This window comes from Vicugna pacos, chromosome 6, assembly GCF_048564905.1.
Source record: "Vicugna pacos chromosome 6, VicPac4, whole genome shotgun sequence".
Lineage (NCBI taxonomy): Eukaryota > Metazoa > Chordata > Mammalia > Artiodactyla > Camelidae > Vicugna > Vicugna pacos.
In genome coordinates, this window is record NC_132992.1 from 16270127 (window position 1) to 16293265 (window position 23139).

The 23139-nt window shown below is 39.2% G+C and overlaps 1 protein-coding gene across 1 annotated transcript in view; it reads left to right on the forward strand.

Annotated features, from left to right (window-relative positions):
* Positions 1 to 23139, forward strand: part of ATP8B4 (ATPase phospholipid transporting 8B4 (putative)) — a 214210-nt gene that overhangs the window by 38038 nt on the left and 153033 nt on the right. Inside the window, exons 4-6 of the mRNA XM_015242742.3 lie at positions 15588 to 15701; positions 19065 to 19163; positions 21769 to 21830. Of these exons, the coding sequence (XP_015098228.2) occupies positions 15588 to 15701; positions 19065 to 19163; positions 21769 to 21830 (275 nt within the window). The remainder of the gene's footprint in view (positions 1 to 15587; positions 15702 to 19064; positions 19164 to 21768; positions 21831 to 23139) is intronic.

Here is a 23139-nt window from a genome sequence, read left to right on the forward strand (position 1 = left end):
AGTGAGGTAAATTTCAAGTCAAACCACATAAATTAGGTTTGTTTGTTTGTTTGTTTATTTATTTATTTATTTATTTTACTTTTACTTTCTTCATTGCAATGATATAAAATTAAAGAGTTTCCAAGCAATGTGTAATTGGAATTAAAAGAGTTAAAGTAAACTAATTTTGATGTTAAAATTTTGGAGCTGTAGTATAGCTTAGCTGTGGTAGGATAGATTTAAAGTAAGACTGAGAAAAGAAAGGTGGAGCAGGAAGGAAAGTAACCTCCTGTGTGAAGCAAGAACTACAACTGCAGTTTCCTTCTCTGGCAAATAAGGTTTGTGAAAGTAATCCATAAATCAATCACGTGTTTGACATTGGGCAAGTTCTGTAACAGTTGAGAGGTTAACGGAAAAACCACCAACCCCAACGTTCTCAAGATGGTTTTTAATCCTGGTTTGTAATTTTCTTTACTGGACCAAATAGCTTGTTTCTGTGAATCATATTATTAAAAGGTGATAACTATCATATTTTACATTTTGTAGTTGAAAGATTAATCAAATCATTTGTGTTTACAATGTAATCTCAAATTCATGTCCACTGTTATAAAATCAGTACTCAGATTACTATTGAATTTTATATCTTTCTATATGCAGTTTCTTACAAGAGTAAACTATTTAAGCATTAAAGTTAAACCTGAAGATAATTTAAAAATGATCCTAGGAGTTGATTAGGGGCCATATATATGTGTGTGTGTGTGTATAGACATGTTTGTGTGTTGCATGATTATGTGCATATAGGAAAGGTTGTAGTTGTAAGAGTGTGTTTGTATGTCTTTGTAAGAGTGTTCTGACTTGAATGTGAGAGACTATTTTTTTAAGAATTAAGTAGAGAACTGCAGATTCTTATATTTAGATTGGTAATCAAAATCTCTACCTGCTGGTACCCTGGTCTTGACATCTCTAGCAGCCCTAGTTGTGTGTTCTGGGTTTCATGTGCACCCCTTGGTTGTAAAGTTTGCTGTGAGTCAAGGTCACATTATTTTAGCTATTGCTGTCCTGGTGCAGTCCAGGTTAAGTTGCAGGTGGTGACATCATTCTGCACCAATAGTCCAAAAGTGCAGGGAAGATGGGTTGTTTTATACAAATGGGAAAACCTGACTGATACAGTAAGGAAGTTAGCTTAAGTTCATCATGGAATCTCAGTGTAGAGTTATCCTTTAAAGCGTTTCCATCCACTTCTCTCTGGAATTTTCACTGATGACATATCCAGTGCGTGCTCAGACCCCTCTAGAGGAGGGAAACTCGCCACTGCTGAAAGGGGCCTTTTCTGTCTTTGCATAGTTTTGATTATTAGACAGTTTTTCCATCAGTTGAACCAAATCGATCTTCTCTTGCTTTATTATCATTGGGTTAGCTTCCTTCTGAGGCCAAAGTAGAGTAAACGTGTCTCCTGTCTCACGTGACATCCCTTCTAATACTTGGTTCAGCTGAGCAGACGAGTCTCCAGAACAGTCATCTCCAGTCCCTGTTCTTTTTAAAGAGCGCCAGCTCTGCTGTTGTTTCTCAAAGTGGGTTGCTCCAGACTCAAGCAGTATTCTGCAAGTTTTGTGACCAGCTTGGAGTGGAAGAATTATTTTATTTTTTAAATTTTATTTTTTAAATTGAAGTACAGTCAGTTACAATGTGTCAGTTTCTGGTGTACAGCACAGTGTCCCAGTCATGCATATATGTACATATGTTCATTTTGGAGTAGAAGAATTATTCATACGGTCAATATTGCACTAGCTTTTTGGTGATTGTTGACTCCTGTGAATCTCATTTTCATTGTTGATAACCAGGACTGCCGCATTTATCTGTGATTCTTGCCTGTCATAGAACAGGCACTTACTCTGTCATTAAACTATCCCTTTCACTTCTGTGTCACATGTGGACTTCCTGAGCATGTCTTCTGCATCTCCACTGATAGCTAATTCAGTGGGCCAATCGAATCAGAGGCTCTGGGGGTGGAGTCCAGGCATTGGTCTTAAAAAAAAAATCTCCCCATGTGATTCTAACGAACAACCAGGTTAAGAATCACTGATACAAGTTATTAATTAAAAGACTGAGCACAACAGAGTTGAGGACAGAGCCATATGCCTTATCTCTAGGTACCTCCCAACGGGTAGCCATTGGGCCATTAATCATTGTATTTTGTGGCCGTAACTGGTTTACAATCTTTGTAATGATCTGTCCTGCCTGCCAAGCCAGTTTTTGTTTAATTATGCTGTATTATTGCTGTCTATATTAAGAAGTAGAAAGCCTTTTAAAGACATTAAATCTATGATACTGCTGGTTTAGATGACATCTATATGAAAGCAGAAGGAAGGGATGAATAATTGAACTTTGAAGCTTCTCTCCAAGTCATGTTTCTATGATTCTTGCAGACCACGTAGTCCCATCCTGCAATATTTTAAACACTCTTGTAGGCCAAATGCCGCAAAAACGCCCTTGCTCAAAGACATTTTTGAGGTTAGAAGCTCAAATGGGCTGAACTTCATAATGTTCTGCAGAGAAAGCATTGTTCAGCCTTTTCTAGGTGAAAAAATAAGCTAAAGGAATGTTTGATTTTTTTCTTCTCCCTTGCTCTCTGATATGGAAAAATGAATAAACTGCATAAAAACATGCTAAAAAATGTGAAAGTTTAATATTTATGCTATAGGCTGTCTTTGGCAAATGTACTTCTCTAAGTTACGTACTAGAAATTACTTATTTGTGTTGTGAATTACTAACAATTGTTTGAGCTCATGTTGTTCTGATAAATGGAATTGCTTCCCCCCAGCATGTATTATTTTGCATTTAAAAAACCGGGTTTATCAGCCTTGTATTGAGTAATTAGTGTTTATCACTTTGTTAAATGCTTTAGAGACTTAAAAAAGTATAAGGTAAGGTCTTAGCCCCTCAGGAATTTGCTATCCCCTTGAGGTTTTGAGGTTATTTTATATGCAGAAATGAAATAACAGTGTCAGACATCGAAGTATTAAGTATAAAAATGAATGGTGTTAGATTTATAATGAACATTTTCACTATATCTGGGCGAGGAGTGTAATTTTTTAAGAAGAGGTGAATTCTTTTTTATACTTTGTTCATATTGGTAATAAATGTCTTTTGAAAAAAAAATGAAAGAATGGTAAAATACCATGCTGCATTGATAATAGTATAAAAATGGTCTAACTTGATTTGAAAGCCTGTCAGTTTGCATTGCACTTTGAATCCCTGTCTGAATTTGAGGAACTACTGGCTACTCAAAAAGCCAAGTACCAGTCACCTTCAAAGCCGTCTAAACCTAAACTGACTGAAGAAAACGATGTGCTCATTCAAAAGTTCTGGGATATTCTGTAACTGAATGTTTTGAGTATGAAAGGCAGTTGAATTTTTTTGTTTAATTCAAATGTGAGTTTCATATATATGATCATTAAAAATAAATACTTAAAATATTTTGACATTAGGAATAATTCTGAATTTGTGCTTTATGAGCACATAATTGTAAATAAATTTCTGAAACCATTCAGGGCCAATATGCTGTTTCTTGTGTAAATGATCAGGATTTGGCATTTCGTATTTTCTTCTTTTGAGAAAAGGGTTCTCCTGGCCCCTCATTCCTTCCCTTAATCTCGCTATGCTCCCCTTGCCTCCAGATACCTGTGCAATTACTTCCAGGGTCTTTTGTTTTCTAACTTTATGCTTGAACTGATCTTTTTATTTTCCAGAGCTTAAATTACAGATATGTGAAGAATCTCTGATTTTTGTGGTTATCCAATGTATTTTTCTAGGGGTGGAAAGTGAAAGCTAGAAAAATGTCTTCAGCTGAGGCAAAAGGACAGCTTCTTTTTATAGTCTAAGCCCTGGTGTAGGGCATTTCAGTGTTTCAGCTCTGATGTTGACTCAGCCCCATGGTCTTCTAGTGAAATCAAGTATCTCCCAAAGTTCATAATCTATAGTGGACACGTGGGACTTTTTTGGATTTTTACTAATTTAACTAAAGTGTTTACACAGGCTTTTGAAAAAAATCCTTGCACCCTTTCTTATATCGCGAAAATTTGTATTTATCAAAACTCTAAGCGACTGTTTCATACTTAGCTTCTTGAAGTGTGATCCACAGACCTCTGATCAGATCACGTTCTCCCCTAGAGCTTGTTAGAAATGCAGAATCTCAGGCCACATCACAAAAACTACTGAGTCAGAATCTGCATCTGAACAAAACCCCACATGATTAGTTTACATATTTGAGTTTCAGAAGCACTAGACAGATCCTCTATTCTTATTTCAGTTAGGGGTGCCTGGAAGATTTTGCCAAAAGCAAAGAGGTGAGGAGGGAAAAGAGTATTTAATTAACAAGTACAGTGCTAGTGCTTTATATGCATTATCTGATCTGATCTTCCCAGCTCTGCATGGTAAATATTATTACCCACATTTTACAGATGGGGAAACTGAGGACTGGAGGGACTAAGATTTTTTTCCAAGGTGACTTAGTTGGTAAAGTGTGGAGTCACCTTTCAGAGTTGGAACTCCAAGCCCTCCCTTTTTGCTAATACTCAGTTATCCCCTGGAACAGTTAGCACTTCCCCAAGTTCTCACTAACTGGATTGTTCTTTCTTTATGGTGAATATGACTTAGATTTTAGGGGGAAAATGTCTTCAAGCATCTCTTGCAGCTTTCCTGAACCAAGGTTTGCAAGGAGGCTCTTTCTTCTTAATCTTTGCATCTGATATTTGAGGTTTGATTTATCTTCCATATGTAATTCCTTTCTTCATGGCATGTCTGCCTTCCTCCCTCCCTTTCTTGTTCCCTATCTCCTCCTCCTTCTTTACAATAGTTCCTGTCAAAATAGTTGTGTGTCTGTCATGAGTAAGAAGGCACATGTTCAAAGTATTTTATGTTGCAGTTTTGCAACAGAACCTTGGCATATTTTAATGGCATTTTCAGGGAAATGTGTGGCTTAGTCTCAAATGCAGAGTGCAGTTTGAATTCGTGGAGTAGAGGCTGTTAGCACTGTAGGCTGTGATAAGCCCCTTCCTCAGCTGCACGCCAGTGGGAAGTGAAATGCTTTCAGCCGAACCAGGTATGGGCGTCCGACTCTGCTGCACCGCCTGCTTTCAGGCTTCCTTCCCCACGTCTCACGTCCCACGTCTGCCTAGTTGCCTGGTGTTTTCCTGTTTCCAAGGTCTTTCCTCACATTGAAATGTTAGAAATTCATGTTATCTTCCCTTGGGTACTTGAGCTGTAACAGAGGACGGAGGACAGTGTTTGACATTATATGCTGCATCTGTCCCCCCTCCACCCCTACCCCGTGCCTAGCCTAGTGCCAGCCTAATAGATGTGCACATTTTTTGGTAGAGGGATTCTCTGAATCATTGCAACAGTCAGCTTCTTATTTGTCCATTTATTCATGCGTTTATTTAACCACCACAACTATTATTAAACATTTAAAAGCATTATTACAAATTACATTACTCGGAACAAGAATTACCGAGGAATTGCTGTGCGCCGGGTGCAGGGGTGAGTACCTAGAGGAGGGCGAGATTCGTTCATACCTGCCTTCAGGGAGCTAAGCCACAGTCCACTGGGGGCTTTTCTTAAGGTCTAGAACCAGAAATTTTCCTAGAAGCTTCGGGGGTGCGGGGCCTATGCTAGTGTTTTCAGTCTTTCTGGATGTGACTTTCCTTACTGAGTGTGTAAGCAAATCATCTCACTGGAAAGAATTATTAGGGGAAGAGAGTATCTGAAATGGGATTGATAGCCTTTGTTGTTTGAATATAAACAAGAACCATTCTGGGAAAACCTGTTCCCCAAAAATCCTTCAGGGTGCATGCCATAGTCAGATTCTTAGGTTTTGCCGCCTCTACCCGCTTCAAGTCCCTTGTCCTGTTTCTGGTGCCACTGGTGACCCTCAGTGGGAGGGACACAGAACACAGTCTTCCACTCTCATGAAATGCCTCCTGATTCTACTCTGCCAAAACCACCAACCCCTTTGACTTCTTCCTCCCCAAACCAGCACACTTGCATAGGGGTGTGGGTAAACTTGATTTCTGAACCCTTACCCCGGTGGAGTGCATCAGGAGGAGGAATGTGGAAGGGGAATGCACCGGGGAAGAGAAATTTGGTGGAGGTGGGATGAGATGGTGGGGAAGGTGCGGGCACTGCATCTAGGAGCCCCTTATTCATTTGTCCATTCATTTATTCAGGAAACAGGAAAGGGTCTGCTCTGCTTTGTTCCAAAGCAGCTTTGTACCCCGTTGTACAGTTCCTAGCTGGCCTCCCCAGTGATGTGCGGGTGGATCCTTTACTACTAAATAAATAAATGCCACTGTAACTTGCCCTGGGCCTCGTGCTTGGAATTGCTCCTGTGAGAAGCAGCTCAGTTGCAAATCAGTTCAGCAACTTAGCGTATCTGTCCCAGGGAGTTTTGATTGGAGACTCCCATTTGAAACCACTGTGCATCTTCCCTGGTCACGTCCTGGCAACTCTTGCTCTGCTCAGCACTCATTTGAGCTTCTTACTGAGTCTCCTTGTCAGCTCCTACAGCAGACAGCTGCCTACTTTTATGTATGTTATTATGGAACCCTCTGCCAGTTCCTTGAAGCAAATTTAGGCTAGTCTTATTTTAACTTGGACCATCCTAAGCAAAACTTGCAAATTTGATGAAAATTCATTAAAGCCTTTGCGTGTGATGTGACCACAAAAAATAAAAGATCAACACTTCCCTTTACTTATAAATTATTGGTATTATGTTTTAATGACAGAATATGTCCTCTCTTTCCCCACTCAGTGTAGAAAGTTTTCCTCCAGTCTTTCCCAACCTGTTGTCTGTTCTTCCCTCTCAGCACCATTCATGTCAAATAAAAACCACTCAACAAACAGAAATCACAAAGCCAGGTAGTGTGGGTTTGTCTAAATTTAGATCTATCCCCTAACCCTGAGTGAGGATGGGCCAGAGACCAGGAAAGCCTAGGAATGTTGTAGGACACCTCCACGAGTTGACCAGGGGCATCCCAGTTGCCCCAGCATCCTGCAGAGGGTGGGAACTCATAGCTACACACCCGTCTCATCTGATCCCCAGGGGCTTGGGAGGAAATTGCATAGTTACCCAGAGGTAGTATTACTTGTGTAGAACCCTAGAGTAAGAGGTAGAGTCCTAGGAAGGATTAGATTATTTGTGGTGTGTTATTATAACCCCTTGGCCCTTTGGGAAATTCTTTATGGGTGCCTTTCCTCATTAACTGGACTTTTCCACTGTGCTTTTGTTATTCTCATAAATGCTGAGGTCTTGCCTGAAATTTGGCCTCATTCCCAGACTGCACAACATGGTCTAATTTTTTGTTCTAATAAACAAAACAGTTTGTGTGCACTAAGTTATCCAAAGGTGCCTTTGTAGTTTAGCAAGCCACCCCCACATCAACTCAAAGAAATGCCCACTCTGGTTGTCCAAAGCCTCTTAAAGCCTTAGACTGACATGGGCCAGTGAGCCAAAGCTGAGGGCCTGCTTCCCAGCAGAAGGCAGATCTTCAAGGAGAGCTCTGGCAAAGCAGAGATAGGAGACTAGTCACTAGGAATGCCCTGTGAAAGTCCCACCCAAATGCAACCTTTGATTTCTTATCTTTTTTCTTTTCTATGCCTGCCTTTTGTTTTACATCATTTCTCTGGAGAAGGCATTTATTCGATTCCTGTCTCTCTATCATTTTAAGAATATTTTTAGTCCTTTTTTTTCAGGTGTCACAAAAGAAACATTAACATTTTATCTGGAATAATTTCAAAGTCTTGATATGTTGTATGCATCTAAACACCCTGGAGAAAAAAAGATTAGTGTGATTAAATTAATCTCAGGGGGAGATTTAATTTGTTCCCCTGATAATTGTCCAGTATTACTTCTTTGTAGATAAAATACTATTCCTAGGCTGCTTACTCTCTCTACAACAGTCTTGCAGATGCTGGAACACTAAACCAAGGCTTGAGAATGGAAAACAAGAAGGTTTATGACACTATCAGGCAAATTTGCTTTGTGGGGGAGACTGAGACCTTTCTCAAAGCTTGCTGAGCCACTGTCTGTGTTTCTGATGTCCGGATGGGAAATTAAGCTCCCTAGACAAGCCCTGTGATGCTCTCCCTAGGTTGGAAGGACTGAGAGCCACTACTCCAACTCACTGAATTAGTGTGCACCCTCCACTGAGCTCCAGTTCAGGGGGGCTCTCTTCATCAGAGGAAGAATGTTCTATAAAGATCAGTGAGTTCATTGATCAAGAGGGCGTCTAGGGACTCCTTGTTTCTGACTGAGTTCCCAGGAAATATGTACCATTTGGGAGAAGCCATGACTCTACAAAACATAGCTTTTAGGGGCAACTGTAGCAACTGCTCTAAGCCTCAGTTTCCTTGTCTGTAAATGGTAACAGCTCACTAGAATTTTCTGAAGATGACTGGAGGTGATGTGTGTGTTCAGCACAGTGCTCGACGTATGCAAGGAGACTATATGTGTTAGCTGTGACACAGACACCATTACACACAAAGTCGGACATTTTCCACTCTGGGTCCAAGTCTTGGTGACACACAGGTCATACTTATTTCCTTTGACCATAACAATGTTTAGTCTGGCAGTCTTCAAAGTTTTTGAGAATGTTCCTTATTTGTAAAAAGAAAATCTTCCCAATATATTTGTATCTACTTTATATGTATGTATTTCTGTAAATGTATGTGTGTATATGAATATATGTATATATGTGTATGCATATATATACACACATAAAAAGACAGTGTGCACTAAACATTGGTAATCTTAACTTTAACATTTTTTTTGTTAAAATATACGTGGAAGTTCTTATTTTTTTCCTGATAGCCCGAAGGACAATTTTGGGCATCCCTTGGGGGCAGATGCCCCCACGGTCTCATCAGACAGGGTAATCTTGAGGTTGCATTAACCCGCAAATTCAAACAAGCAGGCTTCTCAAGGGAGTCTTGTCAGGCAAGGTGCTCTTGCTCTATTGATCACTGTTTTTTTTTTTTTTCATGGCACTGATCACTTACTTAAACTGTGCCATCAGTTTCTAGTTTCATTGTCTGTTATTTGTGCCTCTCTCCCCACAACTAAAGCTCAGACTTGTTCTAGGAGGGTAGGGACTTTGTTTATTCACATCTGTAGTCCTGGCTCAATGACATAGTGCCGGACACATGGTAGACCCTTAGTTAAATGAATGGATGAACACTGGGGGAAATGTACCCTCTGCTTTTTCCCTCCCCATAAATTTTGGTTCATGGCAGGAAGCCCAGGAGAATGATGATGGTGGTGATGATTGTAGCCAGTATCGACAGCTCTCTGTAAAACCTCTTTGTGGGTTGACCCTCCCTCAGTAGTGTTCAGAGAGGAGCATTATTACCTCTTCATTTCTCCCAAACCTGAATGCTTTGGACTCCTCAGTGGGCAACATTTGGCTAATACTGAGGAGTTGTGGTTCTGCCTGGTACCAATGAGGCACCAGACACCCACTCTCCAAGCCCATTTGACCCATACATGCATTCTTTTGGAATCTTTGCATAAACATGGGCGTTTTACATATTTCCTGCATGGTGCAAATGCCTTTAGGCCACTTCCTTCTTAATGCAAGTAGTCTGCAGACGCAGTCTTTTTGGTTTTCATTTTATGGTTTAGAGATAATTTCTCCCTGAAGAGTCAAGGCTATTTCTCTCTCTGGAATCCAGATTGTACTATAACAATACGATATCTGCCTCTTCTTCTGGTAAGGAAAATAAGCTTTCTAGCCCCTCAGGATCTTGATAGTTACTTTTTATAGCTGTCATAACATAAAAACGTTTCATCAAATGTGGGAAGATCTTTTGATAGTACTGAAACCGTGGTACTCATTGCGAAAGCTCCTGAGGTTTGGCCTGTGGGATTCACAGATGCAGGCAGTGTCCCCAGACAACCACTGAATGCATTTAGCCTTAGCCTGCCATGACTCACTCTTTAAGACAAATATAGAGATAAAAATAAACTATTATATAAAAATGTAAACTGATCTTGAATATATTTTTAACGTTCTTACCTTGGGTTTGTTTGGTTGGGTGTGAAAGAAAAATCAAGTCAAATTGACTTAGACAGTACAGTGAATTGACAGAGCATACAGCTGAAAAATCCAGAGGTAGGACTAGCCTCAGGAGAGGCTTGGTCTAGTTTCTTTCTCTGCATTTCTTGGCCCTGCAGCTTCTGTGTAGAATTTTTGCTTGGCAGCTTCCTCCACTCATGGTCCCAACATGCTGTCAGTGACCCTTGGGGCTGTTTGCTTCCAAGTTGGAATCCAGTTAAAGAGATGAAGCCTACATCTCCAGCAAATTTCCAGAATTGATACAGTGAATATTAGTAAGACCTTAATCCCATGACATAGGTCACAAGCTAGTACCTGAATTCAAAATTGTAATTAGGAAGATGGGCCACGTAGTTGGTTTAAGCTAATCTGAATCTGACCCTGGAGTCATAGACGGGAGTTGAGTCCATCCAGATCACAGGACTAAGAAGTTTGGGGCACTGTTAGCAGAGGGGAAGGGGGAAATAAGCTGAATGTCGGTTATACCTGGCATTAAAACAGGACTGGGCTGTGAGCACTGAGGTTGGCTTTTGATACTTAGTTTTGTAACTTTTGTATGTTACAATTCACTCTTCAAATAGTTTTCATTTCTGCTTGTGATAGCCATTAGAGATGTCTGTTAGTGTTTCTGGCTTTCTGCCCTTCTGGTCAATGAGTTGTGAGCATTTGGGTTGAAGCATTAAGCTGTTGGGGTGAGACTCTTTGGGACTTTCTCTTTTCCCTCTAATACTGTAACTGGAAGTGTTTGAAATGGTGGCTGGTCCCCTGCGAGTAACTCTGATGAGCAGTCTCCCTGCTGGCTCATGCTGAACAAGCAGGATAAGCGAAAAATAAACTCTCAACTACATTAAGCCACGAAGGTTCATCTGTTACTCCGGCATACCCAGCTTACCTTCCTGTAGGGTACTGGATTTCCTAAATCCATTTGGATTGTTTGGGGGTTCTTGCAAGAATCTTATATTTGCATAATATTTTTCAATTTGGCATAACTGCTTCCATGTCTATGCCTTAGCTCCACAATAGTTGTATAAACGTATAGATGAGAAATAGTATTAGCTCCATTTTGCCAGTGGACAAAATGAGGCAAACTCCTCAGATGAGATGCCCTGTTGACTTGTTTATCAGTGATTGGGACTTTATATTTGCTTTGTTTTCTCAAGCAATGCGATTATACAATAAAATTTCATTATTAAAAAACAATGCTTCTCATTTTATTAATATTTTATTTGATGGCCCATCTTGAAGAATTTAATCATTTCTTGCTTATTTTTCCCCTCATAGCAAGTAGTCAGTGTTGAAAATATAAAGGACTTTTGCTGCTTCTGTTGGAAAGCTGAATTAAGGGAGTGGTTAGCTACACTGCTTGCCTACACTGAACTGTGAGGAGGATTGAAAGGAAGAACAAGGAAGCTGTGATCAGACCTCAGGCAAGACATAGCTGGGGCTCCTACTGAGGGGGTTGATTCCAGAGGAAAGGGTAGACATACAGTGTTTTCCTTGGTAAGGAAGTGGCAGCAGGCTAGAAATACAGAGTCCAGGAGAAAGCAAGGGCTGATAGCTCTGAAAGCAGAAGAGATATCTGCTCTGCAGTGAATTGGGGGAGCACAGTGGTGACCAAAATGGGCTCTGGAAGCAGTGCCACGATTCTGATCCTGGTCCCACCACTTACAAGCTGTGCAGTCTTGTATAAACTATTTGATTGCTCTGTACCTTGGATTTCCCTTCTATAGAATGGGGATAACAGTACCTATTTCATGTGGATGTTGTGAGGATAAAATGAGCTACAAAATGTAAAGCTCTTAGAACAGTACACATAGTAAGGACTCAGTAAAATATCAGCTATTATTATTATTAGTCATTGCCTCCCCCTCTGCCACCATCCTGGTACAAGCCACCTATCATCTCTCACCTGGACATATTGAAAGACCTCCTCATTGGTCTTCTCACATCTTTTCTCTGTTATCTCCATCTTTGTTCCCCTATCCCCCAGCTAGGGCAATCTTTTAATATTAGAGTCTCATCAGGATTACTTAAGACCTTGCAATAAAGACTAAAATCCTTAGTATAGATTCCAAGAAACCTCTCTCTAGCTTTGGTCTGTGCTGACTTCTGTAACCCAGCCTCATAGTCCCTGCTTCTTATAGGGAGCAGGTGGTCCTCTGATGCTTCTCTGGGGACTGTCTCTTTCCTACCTACTGGTCCAAGATTGCTTAATGACTGTATGGTTACACCTACCTCATTGTGGGGTCAGTTAACTGGTCCACTTCACAAACAAACTAAAGCCGTGACTTCCAGCTTGACTTCTATCAGGACTAAAGATGCTATATAGATTCCCTTGACTTGCTCCTGCCTTTCTCTTTGCTTTCCCTCTTCTCCTCCTCCTGATTCTCTTCCTCCTCTTCCTTTCTTCTGAATTGGGATATTTCTAGTAGTCCTTGGTGGGAAAATAGTGCTAAGAAGTTAGTGGTGAAGATCTTCTGTGTTGTATTATAGAATGAGTTGTACTACAGTTTGACTGTAAGCCAAAAGGCTGGCTCAATGAAATGACTGAATATTAACATGCCTGATGTAAGGTCTTACTGATGCTTGTATTCTTGGGTACTTCAGTGGAAACAGAAACAGTGCTTTTCCTTTCGATTGAAAAACAAAGAAAGGTAAATGGGTGCAGAAATTCTCCAGAAGGGGGAGCCCTTGTTCCTTGTTCCCAGTCAGCTGTGAGGATTTGCATCATCTGTGACTAAGTCACAACAGAGCCAGTAGAACAAACACTATCATTGCTATACGTCAATTTAAGCAAAACTGTCACAGTTCTCATTTGGCCTTATCACTTTATCCCACACAACTGACTCTTCACCTACGTGGAATTCAGTTTTGTAGGAGAGTTTCTTTATAATCCCTGCCGTGGTTTTGAATATCCCAGCAGATGCTATGTCTGTTCTTTTAGCAATCAGATACAGGCTTACCCTCTATCTTCGTTTCAACTTAGAAGGAAAATATAAAACAGAATTGGGAATATGTGACCCTTTTGGTCAACTGCTTTTTTCTTTTTTCCAAGTCCCTTTTTTAGAAAAACATGTTGAAATCGACAGCTCTCAACAGCCTTCCTTCCCAACCCAGCTCTTGGGTAGAGAAATCACTGCAAAATAGTCACCGTCAACTTAGTTTTCAGCACAATACCGTGCATCAGACCAACTAAGCTGGGAACTCTGCTCTTGATACCTCTCTCTCTCATAACTTGTTGTACAGGGCTGGATGTGGTGATTCCTGGTAAATGTTAAAAAATGGCCATTTAACAGACGACAGTATTTTCTTTAAATGGGTATTAGTGATTATTAGGAGTCAGTGCAGTTTCATTTGAAACAAGTCACACGGGCTAACCTTCGTTTGAAAATATTAGAGGATGGAAATTCTCTGGGTGTGTTGATTCTGAATGTAAGACCTGTCACCCCAAATGTCTCATGCTATCTTTGTGGATAAGATAGAATTAAGCGTCATGGGAGTATAGTTAGGTAGAGTTATAAATGGTTAGATAAAACATATTTTTAATATGTTTTATATAAACACCTGTAAAAGGTATTAACATTAATCTGTGTAGATGTCTCTAGTAGTTTGCCATAGTTTTATTTCTTTAATTAAATTTTTGGGGGAGTCTTTAGTTCTGTCTATTTTAATGTATTAGTTTTATGTAGCTTTGGAAGACTATAAAAAGGTCATGTGTTTGAAATTTTTTGATGATCCAAAGCTGGAAGAAATATTTAATACTTTGGGAGAGCACACTAAAGATTAATTTTTTTCATTTGGCTGGTATAATAGGAATATATGAAAGGTCTTTTACATCAATATTAAAAAATCAACTGTGAATGTTTAAGAAGGGGACACCTGACTTAATAGTGATTTATAAAGAAATGATCTAGAGATTTTAGTTCACCATAACTCAGTGTGCATAAAGTGAGATCAGTTGAAAAAATTCTAATGAAATTTTAAGGCATGTTAGTTCAAAAATCCAGAACACAAAACATCATAGTCTCCTCTGTATACAAGCCAATAGAACCAGCCCGGCAATATGTGTTTGATTTTGGACATCGTGTTTTAAAAGAGGTGCATAGAGGTTGGGATGGATCGAAGAGGCTGACCAGGAAGAGAAGTGCATGAGAGAAGTCATGGAGAAAGGCTGAGGGTGTCAGAAATGTCTGGATCAGAGTGGAGAGGACTTAGGGGAGTCCTGTGAGTCATCTTCAAGTATTAGAAGATTGTCAACATGGAAAGAGCTTAGACTTGGTTTGGGTGGCTCCAGGGATGGAGTTTGTCATATGGCAAAAAGTTACAGGGAGGCAAATTTGAGTCTTTAGTTATATTTACTTACTTATTTTTTGTTGAAGTATAGTCAGTTTGTAATGTGTCAATTTCTGGTGTACAGTATAATGTTTCAGTTATACATATACATACATATATTCCTTTTCATTATAGGTTACTATAAGATACTGAATATAGTTCCCTGTGTTATACAGTATAAACTTGTCATTTATCTATTTTATGTACAGTAGTATATGCAAATCCCGAGCTCCCAATTTATCCCTTCCTGCCCTTTCCCCCTGGTAACCATAAGTTTGTTCTTTATGTCTGTGAGTCTGTTTCTATTTTGTAAATAAGCTCATTTGTGTCTTTTTTTAAGATGCCATATATAAATGATACCATATGGTATTTTTCTTTCTCTTTCTGGCTTACTTTACTTAGAATGGCGATCTCCAGGCCCATCCATGTTGCTACAAATGACATTATTTCATTCTTTTTTATGGCTGAGTAGTATTCCATTGTGTGTGTGTGTGTGTGTGTGTGTGTGTGTGTGTGTGTGTGTGTGTGTGTATCACAGCTTCTTTATCCAGTCATCTGTCGTTGGACAGTTAGGCTGTTTTCATGTCTTGGCTATTGTAAATAGTTCTGCTGTGAACATTGGGGTGCAGGTGTCTTTTCAAATTACAGTCTCTCATTTTAAAGACCTTTCTAGCAATTCCCATTCTGAAATGGAAACAGGCTGCCTTGCAAGGTGGTTACTTTCCCATCATAAGTCTTTCAAAGACAGACCTAGGGGCCCCTTGTCAGAGTTACCTAAAGCGTCATGTTTTCGGAAGATGGACCTGAAGTTCCTTCTCACCTCACAAGCCTCAGCATGAGCTCAGTGTCTACATATAGTAGGTTCTTAAGTAATATCTGCCAAATGAATAAATGTCTTAAGAGTTAGAAAGTGTCGGGGCAGACTTTTGCACTTGATACAATTGTTTAATCATGGATGATTTTATAGCATTGAACAGTAATTCCACCTAGTCTCAGGAGTATGTCATCTGGGGAAAAATGAAGGCCTTGGGCCACATAGAGTTTAAAATTTCTCAGATTACTGGCTTATCTTTCTTGCTCAGGCATAACTCACATTCAGCCTTGTAAGCTATTCTGATAACAAACAGTGCCTCACCTCAAACTAATGTGATGCTGTTTCTTTTTCAGGATAATCGTATCCACACATCCAAGTACAACATTCTCACCTTCTTGCCAATTAATTTATTTGAACAGTTCCAAAGAGTGGCAAATGCATATTTCCTTTTCCTTCTGATTTTACAGGTAATGTGTAGGTTGTCTTTCTTCATCGTCTGTTGGTTAAAATTATTCATGTAATTGGAGAAAATACTTTGCTAAACGTTCATGATTAGGGAAAGCCAGCCTTATCAGATTTTTAATGTTATTATTACTGTTTCTCTTCACAAATGTGGGAGGGCTAGGAATGGGTAAAAACTAGTACATTCATCATTTTAAACACTAAAGTCATTTGAAAATGCAGCCTTGCACTTTATTTGAACCAAACCAGAGCGTAATAATTACTGTGCATAGCCTCCTTTCTTTCCTTATCTCCCTACCACATTGACAGTATGGATGTTGCCAGAGTTGAGGCAGAGTCTAGCTGACTAGTAGTTTGTGGAACTTGGGCAAATTTCATTTGCATCTCAGAACAATGATGTATTTTACATACATATAAAATAAATGGTTTATGCTACATATTATTTCACTGTCACTATTTTTTATACTTTTGAATAGTTAATTGGTAGTTAATAACCTTTCTTTTTCCTCCCATTTGACTAAAATTTGAGCTTAGATGAAATTTTAGCTTTTACTGATATTTTGGGAAGGAAAAGGCATAAATCAAAGAATACACATACATATAAATGGCTCATGTTGGCCAATTATTTACCTAGTATCTATTTTCAGGTAATTTAAACAGATCAAACTTGTAGATTTAGAATGTACTGGGTTCTGTGTTAATTACAGGAGGTAAGAAGATGGATGAGATACGTACGGTCTATATTATGGCTTGAGTACTATTTTTTATTTAATTGAATAATGATTTGTGTTAAGAATCCTTTGGTTGTAAGTAGAAATCTACATTCACTTAATATATTTTATGTATGACAGTTCATAGGCAAACTGTTTCAACAGGACATGACTTCTGTTTCCTCCATGTTTACTCTCAGGCAGGCCCTCTCCAGTTGGTGAACCGTGAAACCTTTAGACTTTTATTCTCCAAACTTCAACTCCAACATGAAAGGGAGGCAGGGAAAGATGGAGTGGGAGAGAGGGGGAGAGGGGCAGAGGAGCAGGGAGGATGGGAATAAAGGAATCATTTTTTCTGTTTCTCCAGCAAACATTGGGGATTGGTTCTTATTGGGCCATGCTGAGTTACATTCCCGTCCTAACCAATAACTGTGGCTCAAGAATTTGAAACAATGATTGCCTTGACCTAGATCACATGCCACACCTGAGGAGCTGGGGTGGAATCAGTCCACCAAAATTACATGTACTATATTCAATAACTTGTAATAACCTATAATAAAAAAGAATATATATGTTTAACAGAATCACTATGCTGTACACCAGAAACTAACACAACATTGTAAATCAACTATACTTAAGTTAAAAAAAAAATCACATGTACTCAAAGAAGAGGGGTGGAGTAATTCCTAAAGAAAAAGGTAGAGTTGAGAAGAATTGGATGCTGAACAAGAAAGGAGAAAAGCAGTGGGTGTATACCTTAAAATTTATTGAAGAGACTTTATTATTATATTTTAACATTTTTTATTGAGTTACAGTCATTTTACAATGTTGTGTCAAATTCCAGTGTAGAGTCCAATTTTTCGGTTACACATGAACATACATGTATTCATTGCCACATTTTTTTTCACTGTAAGCTACCACAAGATCTTGAATATATTCCCTGTGCTATACAGTATGATCTTGTTTATCTGTCGTACATTTTGAAATCCCAATCTGTCCCTTCCCACCCCCTGCCCCCTTGGCAACCACAAGTTTGTATTCTGTCTATGAGTCTGTTTCTGTTTTGTATTTATGTTTTTTTTTAAGATTCCACATATGAGTGATCTCATATGGTATTTTTCTTTTTCTGGCTTACTTCACTTAGAATGACATTCTCCAGGGACATCTATGTTGCTGCAAATGGCATTATGTTGTCATTTTTATGGCTGAATAGTATTCCATTGTATAAACATACCACATCTTCTTTATCCAGTCATCTGTTGATGGGCATTTAGGCTGTTTCCATGTCTTGGCTATTGTAAATAGTGCTGCTATGAACATTGGGGTGCAGGTGTCTCTTTGAAGTAGGGTTCCTTCTGGATATATGCCCAGGAGTGGGATTACTGGGTCATATGGTAATAGACTTACCATATGAAGAGACTTTAGAATCCAAGATTGTTTTTTTCCCCTCATGAATTTGCTTTTGGTTTCTTCATATAAACCTTTATACCAGTCTAGAATTTTGAACTCATTTCTCTAATGGGTTCTTATTTGTGGCCAAAAGACTCTTGTTTACAGAGTACCATATCTGGAAGGGACCTTTGGGATAGTTTAGCACAATTTCCTTTCTTTCATTAATGAAGAAATGAGACCTAAAGAGGTTAAGTGAGGTGTGAAGCTTTTACCATGAGTTATGATGGACCTCAGGTTAGAATCCAGCTTTTCTGCCACGCAGCCCAATGTTTTTGTTGGTATTTCAAGGCTTTTGAGTTTTTTAAAAAAAAATTCATGTGGAAGCTATTATATAAAATTGATTTCCTTTAGAGTTGTTTTGATGGGGCCTGGTCTCCATACACTAACCATCTCCACCCCATCCTTTCTTGCCTGAGGGCCCTGAAGTAGTTCTAAGTGAACCCCATTTGAAAACTACCTTTGTAAGAGAATCATGTCAGCTGTCACCATGTCTCTCTTAGGTGGGTGGTTTAGTGGTACAGGTCCAAGCTTTGGAGTCAAATAAACCTAAGTTCAAGTTTTAGCAGTGTATGTTCTTGGCTTCTCAGATAGTTATTTACAAAATGGGAAAGTGATACCCAGGGACATGGCATTCCCTGACTCCATGCTGCCATTTGCAGTGTTTCATGTGCTGTGCACGAGGAGTGCTCTTTACATGGAATACAAACCCTCTGGATTTGTGTAAAACAACTCTGATACAGGATCTAACTCAATAAACTTTTCTCACGATCAAAGGATATATGAAAAGTATTTGGCACAGTGTCTGGTACAAGGTAGGTGCTCAAAGAATCTCTCTTTGGGAATTGGTGAGGAGTTAGTAAAAGTATGAAAAGCTGAGATGAGATGCTGAGAAAAGACAGATGATGTTTATCATCCTGGGCAAAGATTGTCATCTGTGAAAGGTTTCAAGAAGCTTACTTCAAAACTTGCTATAAAAATTCAGTTTTTTGCCAGGTAGTTAGGAAATTGGTTCACCAGTGTGTCTATTTCATGTGTCTTATACCTGAGTGCAAACACTTAAGTTATTGAATGTTGTTCTATATTTATATAGATAACTGAATATTATCCCATTAGTTTCTGTCAAGTCTTATAAAATAAAATGACAAAATTTGAAAGATATCTTTACTAAATGTAAAAGCCCTAAACTGCTTGTATTGTTTGTTTCAGCTGATTCCAGAAATTTCCTCCTTGACCTGGTTTACCACCATTGTGCCTTTGGTCCTGGTGGTCACTATGACAGCTGTCAAAGATGCCACAGATGATTATGTAAGTATTTGCTTTTGAGCATTCCTGAGGTCTCGATTTCAGTCGTGACCTCTCAGAAGTAGGAAACAGAGATCCATTAGAAATTTTTGAATGGCTCTCTTTTGGTCAATACCATATGAAACTCTTTTACTACTTGTTTAATAATTAATATAGGTGTCACAGAACCAGACTGTGTTTATGATTACAGCAGGGGGGCTTCAGTAACTAGGCTCACTCCCTCATTTTACACACGAGGAAACTAAAGCCTATAAGGAACAAATGATTTGCTAATGGTCATGCAACCATTAGTGGTGAGACCAGAATTGGTACAGAAACTTGCTTCCACCCAGTGAAGTATTATTTATCCTGTATCTCAAGTCTTCTTAGTTTTGGGAATTGGTAGATGTTAGGCATTCTCACATCTTCTGCTCATTATGCCAGGAATTACAAAGTCAAATAACTTCAAAGTTGGACAGCTAATGTACATAACTAAGGTAGAAGACAATGGAGAGTTTTGAAGTCTCCATAATCCATAGGGGGTTATTCAAATTCGAAGATTTAAAGCGCAGTCTTGGGCAAACCAAACATTCTAAATGCAGACAAGTTATATTCTCACCCTAGGTAATTGCATGTGCCCTAACCTTAATAGCTACCTGTATGGCAGTGCCTGGCAGGTGTATATCTCCTCTGAACTCATGCCTTCGATGACCACTTCTGGTCCTTCCAGACTCCATCAGTTCCAGTGCCAACACCCCTTGACGAAGTCTGAGCAGAATTGAGAGTGTGGTCCCATGCTGGTGCCTAGAGAGTGGGCCACATAGCTTTCAGGTGGTGAACTGCTCAGTCCTTTCCTGTGATGCCAGCTAGTCAGGTTAGGGGACCATTTTCAAGTTACATAGAGATGTTACTCAATATCAAGTCTCCTTTTGTCTCTACTGCAATTAAAGCTTGAATATATGTTTCTTTTTGTGATAACATGTGCTGATTTAACAACCAAATATCTTTAGCAGACAGGGTCTTGGCTAGAAGTAGGTGTCACCTTGGAATGGGGGAAGATTGGAGAAAGATTAATAATGAAGGGACTGTTTACGAGGGCGTGAGTGAGGAAGAGCACATAGGGTAGCAACATAGGTGGCAATACTACATCTAGGTCTGAAGGGGCGCAGGGAGGGAGCAGTGACCAGACCTGGAGCTGTAGTCGAGGGCTGTCCCTAGAGGAAGCAACCACTGTGGACCCAGCTCAGAAGAAGCCAGGGAATGTACAGCCCATTTCACTCTCCTCTGGGCCTGTGATTTTCTGTCAGTAACATGCATTGGCCAAACCCAATCAGCAGTTCAAAGGATGAGAATTAAATAGGCCAGCTTCCCCTGGCCCAGGGCAGAGTGAGGGAGGCCCAGGGAGGAGGCTAGGGTGGAGATATGGAGGAGCAAACAGAGAATGTCTACCCCTGTCAAATTATAGCTTCAGGCAAAATAATGTTTCCATTCCTGTTGTTCAATTGGTGGAGGGAAGTTTGTGTGCCAGTAATGGGCTGACTTAATTTATTCCTCTACCAATGTTATGAACTCTTTTCACATTAACAAATGCTAAGTATCTTTTTTTTTCCTGTTACTATTCATTAACTTATACCTGGCAATCAGTATAATTGTAGGCACTGAGCACAGCATAATAGGAAGACTGGGATGGGTTTGGGAGAGATTTAAAGAAGGGAAGGGGTGGTTGAAGCAATTTATATATTATGATACTGATACAACATTATGAGTTTTTTAAAAGGAAAAATTAATAATCCTGATGATTATAATGTGTGACGTCAAAATTGTGTATCTCTTGATACTTCACCCTGTTCACCTGTGCTTTTAGGCTGACTGGTTGAAATAACACCTTATCTCTCCTTGAGCCTGTTACTGTCTGATCTTGACAGTGGATGTAGAAAGTCTTACCTGAATGGCTGCTAATTGCTGAGTTTAGTAGAGGGCTGATAATATGTAGATTCTTTTAAGCAATGTAAGATATTTACATTACTGGACTATAAAATAAGAAATAGGATCACTTGGGCATAAAAACATAAATCCACACCAAATGTGATTCAGTATTGTATTTTGATTTTTGTTTTGAAATGCTCAGTATTTCATAAGATCACTGTTAACAATTAGAATTTCTGGAGAATGAAAATACATGTCGTTACAAGTAATGTCCTGACTTCAAAGAAGCCCATAAAACAGAATGAATGATGTTCCAGTAAAGTATTGAGCACATATGTGAAAGAATTGGAAGTCCCCATTCCTTACTGAAGACATCAAAATTAATGTATGGTTTTCTCTGAAACTATGCTGCAGAGTAAAGGGCTTATCATCTTTCCAGAGCAACTAAAAATGTATGGGAATTGGAAAAGTGTGGGACTAGACTTGCTCCATTGGTGACATCCAGAATGAGGTTTAGTGAGAAGAGTCTTTGACTCAGATTTAGAACACGTGGAACTGGGTCCAGGGTAAGCGTAAGCTGTGCTCATTTTGGACTGATGGTGATATTGTCCAGACAGACGAATTCAGTATACTTTCAGTGTCACTCTTTGTGCTGACAAAGTATGATTTAATATGTTTTTTTCACAAACACTTTGATTTTCAGTTTCGCCACAAGAGTGATAATCAAGTGAATAATCGGCAATCCGAAGTGCTCATGGACAGCAAGTAAGAAATAGATTCTTTGTGTTATTTTTAAGATTTCTGGGACCACACGACAAACTTTGAGAGTTGGTGGCTTTCTCTTTTAGTTAAAGATGTGTTTCTTTCCCCCTTTAATAAAAATAATATTGTCGGTTCTTTTCATCTTCATGGCCCCTTTTCACGTTCAGCAGACGCTTGTGCTACCCACTCGGCTTCTACTTCAAATCCCTTTGGGGTTTCTTCCGAGCAACACAGACATATTATTGCTGCTTTTCATTTCTAGATCTAATACCGTTTAGAACTGGCACAGATGTGATGCCTTGTGTGTAGTAGATGTTTCATAAGTATTTGAATCATTTATTTTGGTAATTTCTGGGGAATATTGCTAGAGAGCCTTTGATATGTTACTGTATCAAGTGAGTAGAAGAATTTTGCATTCACTTGATAGTTGAATTTAGAATGGATTATCCACCCTAACAGATTTTTAATTGCTGCTAAATTCATCCATCAATTAAGAAGTATTTTTGGGAATGGTTCTTGAATCTTAAAATCTTTAAAACGTGTATTGACACACAAAGAACACAAGAAAAACCTCCAGAAAATGTCGTGAAAAGGTAAATTTCAAACCTTCATTCCATTGTTTCTTATTCTTTCTTTGTTCCTTTTTTTTCTAATAACAACATATGGCAAAGTAAATTTGTAACAGTGTACTTCAAACTGGCAGTCAGTCACATCTGCTGATGATTTTGAAGCATTTGGATACTGTGAAGAATAGAGTTTTTAAAGGGAATATCATAAAACAAATTAATCACGTGAGATGGAAAATTCCAAGAAGTGGATATCAAGAGGGGCTAGGTAGCCTAGACAGTAACTGGTAGGATTAAGGAATGAATCTCCTTCCCTAACTAATATATTGACTGATTATTAACCATCAGTTTTCCTTTCCTTTATGGGATTATTTTCGAAAATGGTGTTAAGCACACAGTGAAGAAAGATGATGTTAATCTAAAACCACAGTTGTGGAAACGGAGCCTCTGAAAGTGTGATCCTGGCGTGACATGGATAAGCCATAAAGATGCCTGGAACCATGTGGTTCATTTCCAATGTCAGCAGGTTTTGAATTGCTGCCACTGTAACATGGTGTTTAAAAGCATGAGTTTTGCACTCAGAGAGACTTGAGTTTAGTCCTGACCCTGAATAATTCCGTGGCCTTGAGCAAGTTCTTAGGAGGGAAGGGTGACTCTGTGAGCTAATGTGTGTGCCTTTGAGCTGGACTGTTGCCTATCTTGATTTTCTCAAGTCTTGCAGTGCTGACTGTGTGTTAGATCTGACA